The sequence below is a fragment of the Typopeltis vanoorti genome, chromosome 22 (assembly GCF_054136105.1).
Source record: "Typopeltis vanoorti isolate ZY-2024b chromosome 22, IOZ_Tvanoo_1.0, whole genome shotgun sequence".
NCBI classification, from domain to species: domain Eukaryota; kingdom Metazoa; phylum Arthropoda; class Arachnida; order Uropygi; family Thelyphonidae; genus Typopeltis; species Typopeltis vanoorti.
Window position 1 is genome coordinate 77,472,626 of NC_143570.1, and position 19,246 is coordinate 77,491,871.

The following is a 19,246-nucleotide window of genomic DNA, read 5'->3' on the forward strand; positions in this document are numbered from 1 at the left end:
TATTTAAATATAAATGGAATAAAGAAGTAATAAGAGAACAAGCTTAATAAATTTATGGGGAATAAGATACATTATTCAAAACGGCAAACAAATACTATATACAAAAGATCGTGTTTAAATCAATTTTAACTTATGGATCTGAAAATTGATTAGAAAAAAAAAACATGAAATTAAACACTAAGAATTCACAAATTAAGGAGAGTGAACAGATGGTATGCATGGTAGAATCATTAAAAATGAAAGTAATAGAAATGAACTTGAATTATTAGTATTTGAGCATGTAACAGCAGAACTAATTTGTGTTCTGAGAATGGAAGAGGAAATGTTAGCAACAGATGTTAGGGAAAAAAAAAAGGAAAAAAGAAAAACTGAACTTACATGTTGGTGCAATTCACAGAACCTAGACTGCAGGGAATTGCAACTGTCAGTAAATCTGACAATACTGAGAAGCTGACAAAAATGATTAGAAAAGAAATGTCAATAAATTAAATTTTTATAATTTTGCAGTATTATCCCAGTGACCTGTACATCCCTTAAGGTACATGTCAGGAAATTATAAATAAATAAATATATATATATATATATATATATAATAAATTAAAAGCCTTAGACTTTAATAAAGATGAGCCAACAGCAAGTATTAGATCATACGTTATTTTACAAAGATGTATCATTATTATGCTAATAACAATGATACATCTTTGCTAATTTCTCTCCTCCTATCAGAAAAATAACCAAGGAGATTCAGATGTCAAGTATATTATTAGATAATTTCAAGATTCATTCTCCAATTACTTAGTTTTTATAGTGTGGTGATAATAAAAGCAAAACCACCTGAATTTGAAATGCCAATATTTTGTTAGATGTAAGCTATATAAATTACCTGCTATATCCTCTAAATGCTAAGTTACGTTTTTTCTTTCTCATGTATGGCTGTTTTATAGACCAGCACTCATCATGGTAGAGAATTTAAAATACTGCATTTACAGAGATATCAATTATTAGAATAGTGATATTTCAGTTACTACATATTTACAACATATGCATATAATTTTCAAACTTATACAATGAAGTTGCAAAAATATTTTAGAAAACTTACAAAATATATATATACAATATATACATCCCTAAAACAACAATAATCAAGATTCATTAAACGTAGCTCCAAATATTATATCGATCTGATTGCCACGTCGACCAAGATTTTTAAAGTTTTCTTCAAAACTTGCATCATAACTTTTAACCCTTTTGAATCTATGGAATAAAAGTTTCTCAGCATATTCATATAGTTGTATATCCAAATGGTTCAATTCTTGTATCTTATGCAAGTCTTCAATATTAATTTCATTTAATGTAAGACTACTGTGAGTTTCATTAAGTTGCTCGAAAGGTTGCAGAAAATGTAGATGAAATGTATTTTCAAACAGGTATTGTGATATCTTCTGATATTCACACAAACCAAAAAATGCCATCCTCTGCAAGTTCTGTTTGGCACTAGCCAGCATAATTATATCTCGCTCTCTCTTGCTTAAGGCAGATTTATTATAACAACCTACTAAAGTTAAATCAGCTAGCATCCTTGTTTGGCGGTTAATAGCAAGATTGGAGCCACAACCCATAAACTCTTCCAGAGTAACTTCGCGCCAGTCTTCTCCTTCAAAGCATGGTGGAAGTTCATCCTTTGATGGAGAACGTCCACCACAGAGGTGACGTGCTGTTTTCCAAGTGGCTCCTCTTTGAACATGTCGAAACTCACTTAAAAAGCGTGCAACAGGATCCCTCAATAAAGTAATGTAAAAATATCTAGAAAAAATAAACATTTTTGTACTTTTTTCAGTAACTTTATGTAATTTTATGATTATTAGTGAATAAAGAATTTTTAATGAATAGTAGTTGCTATAACTAAATGCAAAGCACAGGAGGAAAAAGTAGGATATAGATTATTTATTCTGTTATTGTGTGGATATATATAAATCATTTTTCTTTCTTTCTTTTTTTTTGTTAGGAAATATAACAAAATTCAAAATAATCAAAATTAAATATAAAATCATCCCCCATAGGCATAAAATATCAATGGGAGAGGGGAAAAAAAAATCAGTTAGTATTTTGAAATACTTAAACGCATCTCTTTTTCAGAGAAGTGACAGTAACAGATAAGGTTTCAACCGACTTGTTTTTTAATAGTTCTATGTACCAAGGCTACTGCTGTTAAGAGTTACAATTAAATTCCTGGAATGCATATAAAAGCTGTTTGCTTACCTGTAAACTAGTGATGGAAGTTTTTTCCCCACTTGGTTAACTATAATAAATTTAGTTTAATCCTTGATCCAAGTGTAAGCAAACAAACTTTGTTCCTGAAGTATATTCAGGACTGAGGCAACTCATGGTAAAGGTGGACCAAGCTCTCATCACTCCTTGTCTTAGTATTTCCCATAATGCAAAGCACATCTCCATGTCTGCAAGGAGATGTGCTTTGCATCTCCTTGCAGACATGTATAATGCTATGCACTAAGGGAAGGAAAGGGCCACTACCCAGACTGGTTTCGACCTTTATTGAGGTCTCGTCAGTGAGAGCCAGACCCAGAGGTGGTGATAACAAGGTGGAAGCAATGGAGAAGTCATATTTACCTATACAAATTAGACAAAATCCCGAGAGAGGGCTAGACGGTCGGTCGTGTTTTCAGAGAGCTCCCGAAAGCTAAGTATAATTTTAAGTGAAAATTAGAATATAGGTTAAAATCATAACGTAATATTGTCTAATTTTGGTAGCTTGTTGTGTCTGTGTGATTTTGGTGTGAATTCCGTTATTTAATTTAGTATTTAACGATATGCGTCATAGATTTGAATATGGCGGCAATGCGACATAAGATAATGGCGTCCAAAAATACGACGCCATTGTTCAAAAACTATAATGTGAGAGAGTTTGTCCAATATGATGTGTGTGGGATGTATGCTTTCCCGGATGAGGTTAGAGTTTGGATTGAAAGTGATAGTGGTGGGAGAATGTGCAGAAAGTGTAAGCAAAGTGAGGAGTTGAAGTATGTGTCAGGTTGTGAGACAGTTATGGTTGAAGAAAGCCAGAATGTGAGTGAAAATAGTGGCTTGATAGGGAATTGTGATGTACAAGATGGCAATGAGAGCGGTGATCTAAGAAAGAGTGAAAGCAACTATACAGAGAGAGAAAATGGTTTGAATGATAAAAAAAAATGAGGAATTATTTGTAGGAAGTGAGATCGCTAGGTTGCTCGCAGTGATACAAAATGCGCAGCGGCAATTAGAGCACCTGCGAAACTCTTTCCAGAGGTGATTTGGCTAACGTAAATAAACAGCATAAGAGTGGGAGAGTTTCTGAAATGAAGGAAAGAGTGTTGTATGGTGACTCATTATTAAGAGGAGTGATAGATGGGAGTGTAACTAAATCGTACTTACTGGGTGCGAAATTTAAGGATGTAAGTGAGAGTATTAGAGTGCAAAAATAGAGGGTGAAAGAATTAATAATTGTGGCAGGCACGAATGAATTGAAAGGTGATAAATTTTTTATGAGAGAGGACTTGAAAGTATCGTTAAAAGTAGCGAAAGAAAAGAGTGACAGAGTTAGAATGGTGAGTCTGTTGCTGCGGTATGACAGAGAGGAGTTTAGAAGGAGGGCCATAATCGCAAATGACATTATGCGCAGGTTATGCAGACAGTGTGGTGTGGAATTCGTGGAATGAGTTTGAAGGGCGAAAGGACTTATACAAGATGGATGGCCTACATCATTTGAATGGACTTGGTGTGCAGAGACTGGAAAAAGTGTTGTTGAATGAAGTGAAAATGGATGTGCAGAACCAGGGAAACTAGAACTACCAAGGAGGGGGGGGGGTGGATATGCAGACATCAGTGAGACAGTTGAGTGTAAGAATGTATATAATGTACCCGAGCCAGCACTAAGGACAAAAAAATGGGAATGGGACATTTAGAATAACGCATCAAGATAGGGGTGGGACAAATGGATCACTGCATTTCATGTATACTAATGCCAGGAGTATTAGGAACAAGAAGGAAGAATTTTTGGCCTTGATTGGCTCTTCCTGGCATTAGTGAAACATGGCTGACGGAAGATGATATAGTTAGTGGGATAGAATGTGTAGGTTATAGTGTTTTTAGGAGGGACAGAGAGAATAAAATGAGGGAGGGGTGTTACTGATGATAGCTGATGAACTGCAGCCAAGGAGAATTGAAGTTGTATCACAAGATAGTGAAAGGAGCTCATTTGAGGCTATTTGGTGCGAGATTGAGACTGGCAGAATAAAATATACAGTTGGGTGCTGCTATAGACCAGGTGATGGAATAGATGGTGGAGATAGTATGCATAAACAAATTGATGAAATGAGTAGAAGGAGGGTAATTATTATGGGGATTTCAACTATGGTAACATTGATTAGAAGGAGGAGAGGACACATGTGAGGTAGGAAATGGATTTTAATCAATTATTAAGGGATAACTATCTGCGACAGCATGTAATGGAAAATACTAGGGGTGTGATTGTGCTTAACCTGGTAATAGCATCTCAGAATTTGAATGTAATGAATATGACCATTGCCACCTATTGGTGAGAGTGATCATAAGGTCTTGACCTGGGAGGTGGCTAAAGGTGTGGAATTTTCGATTAAGACAGGGTATATGTGGAATTACCGTGCTAGCAAGTATTGACAAGCTTAGGAGATTGCTTGGATAAGTGCCATGGCATGTACAACTGCAAGGGCTGGACGTCGATAGAGCATGGGAAGTGGTCAAGGAGCATTTACAGGAGGCTATGGCTGATTGTATACCTAGGGTCCGAATAGTAAAACTAGTAGGGGTTAAAAGGATGAATAACACCATTAAGCTTGAGCTGCAAAAAAAGAAACAACTGTGGAGGGAATTTAAAGAAAGGGGTGACATGCAGGGACATGAACGCTATGTATAAAGTGCAGACCAGAAGGGTAACGAGTGTGGTAAAAAAAGCAAAAGCTGATTATGAAATGAAACTAGCTATGAGCAAAAGAGAATCCCAAACAGTTCTTTCAACATGCTGCAAGCAAGAAAAAAAACTGTACACAGCAAAATGATTTTAAGGAATGACGATGGTAAGGAGGTCACGGAATCAGTCGACATAGAGGAGTTACTGAGCGCACACTTTGCAAAAGCATATCATCTAGGTGGTGACATTGAAAAAATGAAGGAACCATTAGTTTATACAGGAATTGTGATGAATGAAGTGGAGGTGAATAGTCTGTTACAGAACCTTAATGTGAATACATCTGTAAGATTGGACGGTATACCGGCACTGGTCTTGCATGAAGCGGCTAAGGAATTATCAGTGCCCTTGACCATGTTGTTTAATCTGAGTCTCTGGTCTGGTTTAATCCCGAAGGTGTGGAAAGAGGGGAAAATAGTTTCACTGCATAAAGGAGGATCCAAGACTACGGTTGCAAATTACCGACCGATCAGCATATCTGGAGTCGTTGCCAAGGTCTTGGAGAAAGTAATCAAGGGAAAAATACAGTAATGGATTGATGAAAATGAGATACTGTACAGGAGACAGCATGGCTTTGTGAAGGATAGATCATGCCTGAGTAACTTGCTCAAGTTTTATAACAAGGTGATGGCTGAACTGGATAAGGGAAATGGGTTTACAGTGATACTGCTGAACCTGGCAAAGGCGTTTGACAGGATACCACATGGAATTCTAATCCAAAAACTATAACATATGGAAATGGATATAGGGTTGGTGAGATGGATAGATGGGTGGTTGATGGAGAGATATCAGAGAGTAGTTTATTCAGGAGTAGAGTCCAAAAGATGGCCTGTGACTAGTGGTGTGCCACAGGGTTCTGTTCTTGGACCACTGCTGTTTAATCTGTTCATTAACGATATAGGAAAGGATCTAAGTGGAACAGTTCATTTGTTCGCTGATGATGCAAAGTTGGGTAGTGCGATAGTGAATGCAGAAGATGTCAAAGTCTTGCAGGATGACTTAGATAGATTGGAGTTCTGGGTTAAGGAGAATGGATGTCAATTTAATGTGACAAAATGTAAGGTTATGCATTTTGGGGTGAAAAGATTAGCACCAGTATACCACATTGGTGGAACTGTACTCCAGGAGATTGATGAGGCCAGGGACTTGGGAGTGTTGGTGGATAGGGAGATAAAGTTTAGGGGGCACTTTGCAAAAGTGGCTAAATCAGCACATCAACTCACTTGGTTGTTGAAAAATACTTTGACGAGCAGAGACAAGCAAGTTATTGTACCTCTGTACCGAGTCTTGATAAGACCCCATCTCAACTACTGTGACCAGATTTGGTTACCTCGGTTCCTTCTCGATGGGGAGGTGGTGGAGAGGATCCAGAGGTGAGTGACTAAGATGATAGCAGGTCTATGGAATGAACCATATGAGAACAGGTTGAAGATTTGTGGGTTGCAGAAACTAGTTGATAGGCAGAAAAGGGGAGATAAGATTGAGACATTCAAATTGCTAAAGGGATTCTATAGGATTAATTCAGAGGATATTTTTGAGATCAGGACTGGTGGTGGGAGAACTAGGGAACACATATGGAAGCTGGGCAAGAGTGGGTTAGCAGGGGTGTTAGAGCTGGATTCTTTACTTTTAGAGTGGTAAATGAGTGGAATAAGCTGCCAGAGTCTGTTGTGGGTGCTATGACAGTGAGCGAGTTCAAGGCAAGGTATGATAGATACTGTGAGAATGTCGTATAGTTGTGTGGACATGATATTTAGGGCCTCCCTCGATGAGTCTAAGGACTTCCTGGAGTCGCCCGAAATAATAATAATATACGAGAGCCAAAAGGTGTCTCACCTTATTATTAAATTACTCTGGATTTAGAGAAAGATGTTGGAAGTGTTTTTTTTTTTCACCTCAATAAAGGTCGAAACCGGTCTGGGTAGTGGCCCTTCCCTTGATGCATAGCATTATACATGTCTGTAAGGAGATGTGCTTTGCATTATGGGAGATACTAAGACAAGGAGTGATGAGAGCTTGGTCCACCTTTACCACAAGTTGCCTTGGTCCTGAAGATACTTCAGGTGCAAACTTTGTTTGCTTACACACTTGGATAAAGGATTAAACTAAATTTATTATTGTAAACTAGTGACTATTATTATGTTAAAAATAATCCACACATGCAGCAGTACACTTAATTACATGTTCAGCCATTGTTCAAAACATATCTGGAATGCTTTTTATTACTATCACCATCAAAATCTGCATTCATTCAAAGGATTCTTCAGTTTTCAGAACAGCCAGAAGTTGCAAGAGACTAGGTCTAAATATGGAGGATGGTCTGATTGATGATCCAATTGTTCGGTCAAAGTTTTGGTCTACTTATAAACATAACCTTGCCAACATTTCTGAATATCAATGTTAGTTAACTGTTGTACTTGTTTCATGAATTTGAAGTGCATTATGCTCTTAAAAAAAAAAAAAAAACACCATTGACATTTTTTGCACTTTTTTTTGTTTCAGATTTATTTTTGTTTCTCATTCCCAAACCATCTGTCAAAAATCTTATCTTCCTCACTGTTTCTCTAAATTTAGCCATTCTTCAGCCATTAACCTAACTGCTGCACTCTTCCAACAGTTTCATGTGTTCAAGTTTGTGATCACCCAATTCTTTCATTATCTCTCCTATGTCTTCTTGTTCCTCTTTAAACCTCCTACGCCACTCAATGACAAATACACGAGACTTGTTCATGGCATTTTCACCATGAACAGTTTCTAGTATGTCTCGAGTTTCAACTGTGCTGTTGCATAACTTTGTGAAAAATGTGATATTAATGTGCTGTTCTAAATTCCATTCACTCATTTTTCTGTCAGAAGCAACAAACATGCACATGCTGGCTTGATTGTTTTTATATGACTTAGTGTATATGTACAAGAGCAAGGACAGAGAGAAATATACACACACACACACACACACACACACACACACACACACACACACACACACACACACACACACACACACACACACACACACACACACACCTACCTACCTTGCATAGCTCAGTTCATGTCAATAGTGTTGCCTTTTGTTTCGAAAGCACTGGATTTAAATCCTATTTAGGGCATGAAGAACCTGCAAGCACTTTTCAGCTAAAATTGAGTTGGGTCTCATATGGAGGTAACAAGTTTTTCCCTTGCAAAACAGGCAAACTGACAAGAAAGCATACAATTTACAGACATAACTTTGTAGCTTTAGTTGTTTCAGCTTTATTCCTAACAAATAAAAAACCTCACTTCAGAACAGTATATAAATTAAGAAATTATTATGCCAAAATGATGGTATGCAACTTCTTTTAATCTATTTTGGTGTATTTTTAAATGACAGTATTTTATAATATATATTATCCTTTTTTGCATATATGGGTAATTATACAGGATTTCCATGAAAGAATGTTAGTATATTTTAAATGAAAATATTAAGAGATGCCCTGCATAATAGTGTATTACCTCAGTATGATACTGTGTGATTGAGGAAATAGGAAGAACAAATGGCATGATTGCAAGAATACACGAGGGGGGGGGGGGGCACAGCGAGAGAGAGAGAGAGAGAGATTTCGATTATGTCAATATTGGGAATGCATTTAATGACTAAAGACAGCTGAATGACCATAGCAAATCTCCTGTATTTTGACAAACTGTCCATTGCATGCCTCCTCTGTACTTTTGCCAAAGGGACATAAGAAAAACCCTTATTAATCTTGATACTAATAAAGCTCCTGGTCCAGATGGTATTCCTCCTGGTTGTGCTCCAGAATTGACACACATCCTGTATCATCTATATAATCTTTCTTATTCTACTGCATCTACCTAACAGCATGGAAGTAATCCCACATCTCACCTCAGTACTTTCAAAAGTGATGGAGAAGGTTATCAACAACGAGTTTCTTCATTACCCGGAGACTTTTCAGTTAATTAGCAATCACCAATATGGATTTTGCCATTCTCGTTCTACAGCTGACTTCCTAGCTAATCTCGCCTACCTTTGGACTCAGGCCAAGGAAAGATTTTGGAGAAACTAATGCTATCACTTTCGATATTTCTAAGGCATTCGATCATTTCTGGCAATGAGGTCTCCTGAACAAGCTGGCAGTTTGTTCAGGAGACCTCAGTGATTGACCTCAGGTGATTGAATTGCCAGCTTCTTCACTGGTCATTCATTGTGTGTCATGGTGGATGGCTTCCTCTCATCAGATTCCCCCATCAATGCTGGAGTGCCTCAGGGTTCTGTTCTCTCATCCACACTCTTCCTCCTTTACATCAATGACCTTCATTCTCTGACTTCAAATCCTGTTCACAGCTTTGCTGATGACAGTACTCTTCATTCGATAAACTCTGCAGCACCATAATGTTACGTGCCTGAAGATCTTCCATAACCGGTGACTTGAACACTGACTTCCTCCCCGTGCTGAAATGGGGTGAAGACAACTTGTGCAAAGTGCAAGCAAGATGGGTGACTAGTATGGTAAGAAACGCCAAATCAGATTATGAGAGAAAATTAGCTTAGCAAGCCAAAGTAAATCAAAAGTTTTTGTTTTCTATGTAGCAAGTAAGAGGAAACATGAACTATGGTAGGATGACTTGAACCAGTGCTGATGGTAGGAAGGTAACAGAGGCAAAAGAAATAGTTGAGTTACTGAGTGGTCATTTTGCAAAGTTGTATCATTCAGGTGGAGATTTTGCAGTTGCTGATGTGACAGATGCATGTAAATTGAGATAGGTGAACAGGCATTCAACATATTGAAAAATATCAATGTGAATACAGCAATGGGACTGGATGCATATCAGTCTGTATACTACATGAATGAGCAAGAGAACTAGCAATACCTCAGAAGTTGTTCAATCAAAGTCTCAGCAAGGTTCCAAGGTAGTGGAAAGAGGATAAGATATTTCTATTATATAAAGATGGCTCCAAGAACAGAAGTAGCAAACTACAGATGAATTAATATATCAGGACTGGTTGTTGAAGTATTGGCAAAGTTGGTTAAAAGTAAAATCCAATAGTGGGTGGATAGGGATATGATACTATATAGATGGGCAGCACAGCTTTGTAAAGGATAGGTCCTAAGTAATTTATCAAATTTTATAAAAAAAATGACAGCAGAATTGGATAAAGGAAATGGCTACACCATGTTATTGCTGGTTTTTGTAGAGCTGTTTGAATAATACCACATGGAAAACTATTACAAAAGTTGGAGCAAAATCGGGGATGGGGGGAGGAGGCTAACAGAGACACCAGAGTCATATATGGTAAAGTGGAATCTGTGAGAATGAGGGTGACTAGTGAAGTATCTCAGGGTTCTGTACTAGGCCCTCTACTCTTTAATTTGTATTATCAGTGATATAAGGAGGGATATTCAGTTGTTTGCTGATGATGCAAAACTGGGGAGAGCAATAGTTGATAAAAGTGATATAGATATCCTGCAGGATGATTTTAATAAATTGGCATTGTGGGCTAAGGATAATGATTGTTAATTTAACATTCCAAAATATAAGATTATATACTTTGGGTTGAAAAGTTAGATATTGCATATCGCATGATGGTACTGGATTGCAGGAAATTGATGAGGCTCTACTTTCCCCTGAGTCTTTTTTACTGTCTTGTCTTCTAGATCACAGCTGTGTTCTTAATGCTGGACTTTTGTGTAATTCACTGTAATTTTATAGTATCCTACAGTTCACACTACATTAACTATATTCAAATTCTATTACAATACAGTCATCCCTCAACTCCGTGATCCAATAAGAGAATAAATAACATTTTTGACTATACTTTTGAACAAGATGCAAGCAAGCATAAAGTAAAAAGGTTTCTATTTAGCAACAATGCAGCATGCACAGTGGCAACAGTGCATTCAGCGGGAACCTCCCTCTGCAGTCAGCAATCGGCATATGCCTTCAACCATTCCTCTGTTTATTTTGTGTTTGATAAATAGATTATTCATGTATTTATCATTAAATATTTAACGAGATTTTTTGCAACATAGCCCCTACATGTCCAATCACAGAAAAAGAGGCGAGCAATTGATCTTGAAATGAAGCTGGTAAGCCCGTCAATGTGATTGCATATGACTTTAGATGGTCTCATTCTACAGTGAATCCTTATTTTTATAAGGATAAAATCATAGAGGCTGTGAAAGGATCTGCTTCTATTAAATCGAAGGACAAAGGAGAAACAGGTCAGATTACCACTACAAATTCAACACTTCTTCTAGTTAGTTCATGAGATTCAAGCAGTGTTTTGCACTGCATAATGTGTAAATGTATGGTGAATCTGCAAGTGCTGATGAGAAGGTTGCCAAGGAATTTGTGGAGTAATGGGATAAAATTATTTGCCACAGCAAATATTTAAAGTGGATGAGACCTCCTTGTTTTGGGAAAACAATGCCTGAGTAGACATTCATCCACAAAAAGCTAAAATCCATGCCTGGTTTCAAAGCTCTTAAAGACTGTATTATGATTCTGTTAGGGGGTAATGTGGCTGGATATAAACTCAAACTATTTGTGATATGGAACAATGAGAATCCACAAGACTTCAAAAACATTAGGAAGCATACTCCTCTAGTTCATTATCGGAGCAATAAGAAGTTGTGGATGACTCAAAAATAAAATTTTTTTAATTTTTGAGTTTAAGAATTTTAGAATTTAAAATTTTATTAATTCTAGATAATGCTCCAAGTCATTCACCTTACAGTAATACGGTTTTAGTAATACCGTATTACTAAAACCTTGGTATTTAGGGTCTAGCTACTCACTGAGGAGACCTCAAAAAAGGTTGAAACCGGTCTGGGTAGTGACCCCACCCATAATTGCAGTATACATCTTCTAGTGAGATGTGCTTTTCATTATGGGAAAATACTAAGAATAGTGATCAGAGCTTTACCCACCTTTACAATGAGTTGCCCTGGTGTTGTACTATCTTTAGACTTTTACTTTGTTTCAGGTGCAAACTTAATTGTTTGCATACTTGGGATTAGGAGTTAAAATAACCAAGTTTATAAACTTACTTGGTTATCCTAATATACAATATCCCCAAGTTAAAAAATTTATTACATATATATATAAAATCGGAAAATGTAATTTGTTTAACTATGGCTTTTATATGGTTTAATTCTCTCTTTCACAAGAATTTTGTTATTTTTCAAGTGTCCATCACTGTCTATACACTTCTGTCATTCCTATAGTTTAAAAAATAACTGCCTCTAAGTGCATCCTTCAGAAGACTAAATAAATGATAGTCTGAGGGTGCAAAATTTGGCACCAAATCTGGCTTTGGGTAAAGGTTAGTCCAGCCAAATGTTGTAATTGTATTCCTTGTGTGGCTAGTTGAGGTTGGATGTTATCATGTAGGAAGGCCTCATTGATGTTTCTGGTGGGCCAAACTATACAGACATTATTTCAGTTTCTGCTGTGTCTTTACCTACTGTTTCTGAAATGATTGTGATCTCTCTCTCAAAAATGTAACCTACTGCAATGATGATCATGAATTACAATATATGAAACTGAAGACTGCTATAAATATAAGAAGAATTCTGTTTGTTTATACCAGTTGTATTCCTTGTGTGGAATAAGTAAAGAGAACACCATTACATATTACAAAAGTAATGTATAAAAATCTGTCAGCAGCAAGTGTGAATTTTTATTTTATTTTATTTTTTTACAAAAGGTTGCCAGCCTAGTTGGCTGAGTGGTTAGGGTACCCACTCTCCAACCAACAGTTTTAATCCAGCCACGGGCATGGATGTTTGGTCTCTAGAGCAGGGTTTTCAGACTATGTAAAAATAAGTTTAAAAATGCTAAAAAATATATAAAATTGATAAAAAAATAGAATAAAAATGCAAGGTTTATCTTAAACAGCAAGTATAACACAAAATAATTATTTTGAAAAGAAATTCTGGAGATTGTCTTATATGCCCAGTCACCTTGTATGTCACATATAAAGTATAATTTGCAAATATTTCTAGTCTCTTTTTTAACCCTCATAAGAAAATCAAGATCCTGTAAAGAATATTAACCATTTTCTATCAATAGTTAAAGATATATCAAATTAAATCTCATAGATAAGATGATTATGATTAACTTCTCTTCACAAATATCGCATAACAATATGAAGTTTTCTCAAGAATTCACTCCAAATCTAATTCAAAGTTTTTGACTGCTATGCACTTTTGGTTACTTCATTTGGAGGAAGGAAGGTTGCAAGTATAGCTCCTTTTTCAGCCAACTAATCTAGAATATTTTGAAGAACATCTGTTCAATTCCATTCACCTTCGTTCAAATGTGTTTGTACAATGTTCACTATTTTTTTACTAATGGTGTTCTTTTTACTAAAAAAAAACTTAAACAGATTCTGTTTTTTCTCAGTATACTGAAACCTACCTTTACTGGACAGTATGTTAACCAGTACTTAGCGTGTACCATCATTCCCAGAAGTGTAGGGCAAAAAATACTGGAATGCACAAAGCCCAAAGGGGACAGACACAAGGAAGACTTAGTGCCAGCCATGGAATGTGTTTGATCACACAGATGCAACCCAGCTAATTCTTATTTATGTTAGTCAGGCCAGGTAAATATCATCTATACTGGCTTCTCTGAACCTTTGGACATTATCAATATTTCTCTCATTAATTTAACACAATGGATTTTTAGGAAACAGGCTGGAATGACTAAAGGTCACTTGCTCAACATAAAACTGTGATTGGCAAAAGCATTTGGACACCTAGTTGTCAAAAAATGCATTTTTATTACATTTCTAGTACTGAATGAGACCACCTTTGGCCTGAATCACAGCAACTACCTTTCAGGGCATGCTTTCAACTAATTTCTGATATGTCACAACAAGAATATTTTCCATCCTGGTACAAAGCTACCCTCATTGCTGATTCCGATGACAGCTACTGCTGTGGTCTGGAGTGAATTCATTGTTCTAATTCATCACAAAGATGTTTGATGGGGTTGAGGTCTGGACTGTTAGCCATCCAGTCCAACTCTTCAATGTTTTGTAGAAACCAGTCTGGCATGGTGCACTGTGCTGAAACATGCAAGAGTCACTGCCAAAGTACTTCCACAGTGTCTCAAGCATTAATTTGTCCATCATGTCCATGTAGCCAAAGTAGCCATCATACGTCATCTTTTTTTGGGTGCATCCGCCAATGGATCAAGCCCCATCCAAATGAAACACTCATACTATTACCGAGCCTCCACCAAATGTGACAGCTGGAATGATGCAGTCCTGCCAGAACTGTTCCCCAGATAATCTCCAGATCCAAACATGACCATCAGAGTGAAACATTTGGAAGCGTGATTCATCACTCCACAGAACTCTTTTCCAATCATCTGTGGTCCAGGAGCAGTGTAAAAGACATAATTTGGCATTGAGGGGAGGGGGATATGTGGCTTACTTGCAGTAATATTTCTGTGGTAATCTAAGGCAAGTAACTCTCTGCAGACAGTTCTAATGTTGACTAATGTCCCTGCAGCATTTTCCAGGTTGAGTGTGTGGTCTGCTGCTGATGACATGCAGGATGCATGAATATTCCAAAAGAGAGCTCATTGATCTTGGGGGCTTTCCAGGGCATTTTCCTGCTGTGGTAGCACCATCAACTTTCCATCTACAAATGACATTAGCAATAGCGGATTTCAGTATACTGAGATGAGTAGCAATGTTACAGACAGAAAGATCACAAATGTGACACCCAACTACTATCCCTTGTTAGAAGTCTGTTAGTTCAGTTGAATGTGGCAGCTTGACATAAAGTACAATGCAAAATACACAGCACATACCACCTTTTATTACCAGAATTATGCAGACACTCCCTGAATATATGCATGTGTTATGATCTGAAATTTGCATTGCATGTAAGGTGTCCAAATACTTTTGTCAACATAGTGTATATTTAATGCTACATCTGATTTGCTCTCTTGCTAATTCTCTTTTTATCAGTGTTGTCTTTCCTGGTAGGCTCTAACTTTTCATGCAGTCACATTCTCAGATGATATACATTCGTTTGCAATCTATACATAATCTAATATGGTCACATACAGGAGTGCTTAAGGGTCAAGGCTGCATAACTGGGAGGAGTCCTCCAGGTACCTCTACATAGCTCTTTAAGGAATGTGGAGAACTGAGTGGGGCTGCCAACCTAATGTCCAATCTTCACCTTCTCATGGTGCACCCTGTTAGGTATTTACCTGGATACTGAATGAATGGCAATTTTGGATTTAGCTGACCAAATTGTATTCTTATTGGCTTAAACCAAAATATAAAACGATGGTACAACATGACAGAATTTCATGCCAGCTGGGACATCGCACAGTTAAACAAGGCCCCTATTATTTTCACAAGGGAACCAAGGCAAACAGCAAAAAGTCGGCTACTGGAACAAATCCTTAAACACACTCCAACTCACTGCCAGAGTTGAAGATCGGTACTAACATAAGAAGCCTGAATGGCAAAGAAATGGAGCTAGCTGAGGAACTGGATAAGTACCAGATCGACATAATAGAGGTGACTGAAACAAAAAAGACAAAAACTGGTGATATCTTTCTGAGCAATAAATATAAAATGTTATATTCAGGTAATGACAATCAAGGAAAAGGAGTAGTAATAGTATTCAACACTAAATATGAGGCTAATCTTCTTAAATGGCAGGCAGTCTCAGGTAGAGTGATGTGGGCAAATATGAGAATGGGGAACTGGACAATGAGACTTATTTGCGCCTATGGTCCCACAGAAGGTTCTACTAAGGTAGAAGTGGAGGAATTTTTTTTTTTTGGCTTTATTCTTTTTTTTTTTTTCAGAAATGATTGTCAGACATGCAAAAATATTTTCCCTTATTGGCCTAAACCACAATGTAAAATGATGGTGCAACGTGACAGAATTTCATGCGAGCTGGGACTTTACCCAGTTAAACAAGGCCCCCGTTATAGATGACAGATTAATTTGGAGGAAAAAAACTGTTCATTGGAAATTAGTATTTGTTTAATTTTTTCATGTAGTACTATCATAATTATCCTATGCACCCCCTGGGAGTACATATCAGGAATTTGATGATGATGGTCACCAGTGGCAGCTGGTGACAATAGAAACAGGGGCCAAAAACAACTTAATTTTTTTATATTTATATAGTGGGTTCTATTATTGATTTATAGTTATTATTTCTATTACAATAATGTTTAGTCAGAATCCACTGAGATTGTGAAGCACGTGCTTCACAATCAAAGAATCGCTCGCTATGTATGTATGTGCCAACACAGTGTTGGGCCAGACTAAACTGGCCTTAAGATAAGCGTTGCACCCAGTAAACAAACACGACTGCTAGTGCACGTGCTTCACAATCAAAGAATTGCGTGCTATGTACGTACGTGCCAACACAGTGACTGGGCCAGACTAAACTGGCTCCAAGATAAGTGTTGCACCTGGTAAACAAATACGATCACTAGTGCACGTCTCATATGTGCCCTGTGTTCTACATATAAAATAGGGCCATCCGTGGCTACCCCCAGAGATCGTACTAAGTCGCATTACACAATATTGCCACAAAATACTACAGTAATTTTTTTATTAAACAATAAAATGTGTTAGAAATAGATCAAAAAATAATAATTACAAGAAACATTTTTTAAAACTACAATTATCGTGCTAGTTATACAAATATAGGTGGGGCCCGGCCCCTATAGACGAGCCGCCCCTGATGGTCACATATAATGGTCCTGGATTAAACAAAGAAATAGTCTTGTATCTCTTTCTTCATACACAAAAGCAATCTTTGCTGAAGTACTGAAATAAGTACATTGTGTGGGAATCCATTTGACACTCCCTTTCGTACCTGCAATATGACCAATATGGCATGTGGTAAAACAGTTAAGTCTTTTGCCCTTATCTACAAAGGAACAATTTAATAGGAGAAATTATTTAATATATCACTTATTTAAAAATTTTCTATTATACTTGTTTACAGCCCACTTACAGGTTGCTATACCAATTTCTCTGCTAATTTGTGTTTTAAAATGTATTCTGATAAGACACAAGAGTTCACACTGAAAATTTATTTCTTCAGCTGATTACTTTTAAGCTAGATATATCATTCTCTGACTAAAGATTCTGAATATAATTTACCTTGACATGTTCCAGGCTTCTTGATGTAATTCCATTCAATATTTTTTCTTACTACTTGTGAGCTCTAACATTTTTGTGCCCTTTACACTAGAAAATTTTTTCCACTCCTACTGCCGTGCAGTTAGCCTAGTAGCTGTGCACTTCGCAACCATATGCCTTGGGAAGGAGTGTCCTAGGTTCGATTCCCATTGGAGACGTGAGGAGCTCAAAGATCCCCCCCCCCCCGTTTAGCTGGGGTTTTTTCATCCCACAAGTAGGCAAACCGGCCCTGTGAACACACACGGACTACAGTCAAGAATACCTCCAATAGGGATGCAGCAGAGGAGTGGCGTGCTGGCTGCATTATTTCCCCGTGACTCCTAATTAGGAGGAGACCCAACTCGTTTGAAGCAGATGGAAGGGAGAGATAGAACTCTGTCTCTTTACCGCCAGTGTTATTTGATAATAGCTATTTCAACTGTTTTACATACTTGATTACTATCCTAATGAAGGGTGCTACATTTCTCATTACCTTGCTGGGTGTTATCTTCAGATTCAACATAATTTCATGTTATTGTACAACTTAATACTGTATCACCATTTATCATCCGAAACACTAAAATATGTTACAATACTGCATTTGTTTTACTACTATATAGGAAGTAAAATAAAGATCTCTTGTGAATGTATCATTTTGCATGTAAATAACATTGCCCATTCTGCCCAGAAGCAATAAGAAGTCAAGTCTTTTGCTCATATATTTGCAAAGATAATAAACTGCGATGTTTTCATCTCACATATTAGGAAACACTATATAGTTTTAAAGAGATTTATATCTTTTCATATATCGATGAATGATGGCATGCTTTAATAGCAGGGCTGTATTTGTGCATAAGGCTCTAGCTGGGGGGGGCTCAAAAAATTAGGCTAATTTAATGGCTCCAAACAATGAGGGGGGGGGGGGGCGGAGGATAGTAGCGCCTCCGACTCCGCTAGTCCCGGGAAAAGTGTAAGTACGGCCCTGTGTAATAGTTAGGTGACAGCATGTAATGTTTCCCAGTTTTGGGATTTGACAAAATTATTATTATTATATGGTAACTTTGTTTATATAGATAAAAACTCTTAGAATTTATAAAGGCTTACCTTCTCTTTGAGGATTCCCTTTCTGTCTGATCCATTGCATTGTCAACACAATTTGTTAATTCTGTCCAGTCTGCATGTAAACCACACTTCCAACCTGTCGAATACCGACTGAATAACCAAAAACGATCTTCTGAATCGGGTCTAAAGCACTTACATTTCTTCCGACCTTTTTTACACTTACACGGCTGTTCTAAGTCTAAGTCTCGAACCAAATGTCTTCCAAAAGCAGTCCCACCTGTTTTTTGGATGTGTAAAAATACAATAACATCAGATCCCTTAATATCAAACTCGAAATCATCTTTAACCATATCCTCAAAAGATAATTTATTCCGAGAAGTTAAGGAATTGGCACTTCCTGAATGAAGCGGATGAGACAAAAACGAGACTGGTTTCCCCATATTATCAGAAACATGTTTCAAACCAAGCTTACTCCAACTTTCATAGCGCGACTGTGAATATGTCCAACTGTTGAAAGCACAAACACGTTCTGAACACAAGTATCCCAAAGTAACAATTCCAAATACTGTCACTACAACGCATGCAACAAGTAAAATTTTATATCCTGAGCCTTTTTTGAATCGATCCATTCCTATAACCATTGATAACTAGTGTTACAGTTTCATAGCTGTAACAGTTAATGTTAGCTTTAAATGATCCATTACAAACACAAGCAACCCGTGTATTTGTATCAACATTGCGCAAACGAATTCACTAAAAACTATTTCAATAACAAATCACTCATTCTTGACAATCAAACGATTCTAAAATAAAAGTCGAGGTGTCATATCCGTAACTCGCAGCCGTCAATGTGCTTAAGCGATTTCGTTATCCTAGTGGCGGAGTTAGATACCAACTTATTTTCATTTGAACAGTACGATGATCTGTTTTTACCTAACCAGTTATCATTATGTAATTAGATGTCACTTTCATATGTTAAGTGCACCCTATAAAAATAATCCGTTGTCCGC

At 37.1% G+C, this 19,246-nt stretch overlaps 1 protein-coding gene across 1 annotated transcript; it reads right to left on the reverse strand.

Annotated features, from left to right (window-relative positions):
* Positions 1-1,046: 1,046 nt before the first annotated feature.
* On the reverse strand, positions 1,047-18,991 carry LOC150094499 (heparan-sulfate 6-O-sulfotransferase 3-B-like). The gene is made up of 2 exons (XM_090412242.1): positions 18,279-18,991; positions 1,047-1,803 (listed from the first exon to the last, which is right to left on the reverse strand). The coding sequence occupies exons 1-2, from the start codon at positions 18,875-18,877 to the stop codon at positions 1,143-1,145; spliced, it is 1,260 nt and encodes a 419-aa protein (XP_090268368.1). The 5' UTR covers positions 18,878-18,991; the 3' UTR covers positions 1,047-1,142.
* Positions 18,992-19,246: the final 255 nt, after the last annotated feature.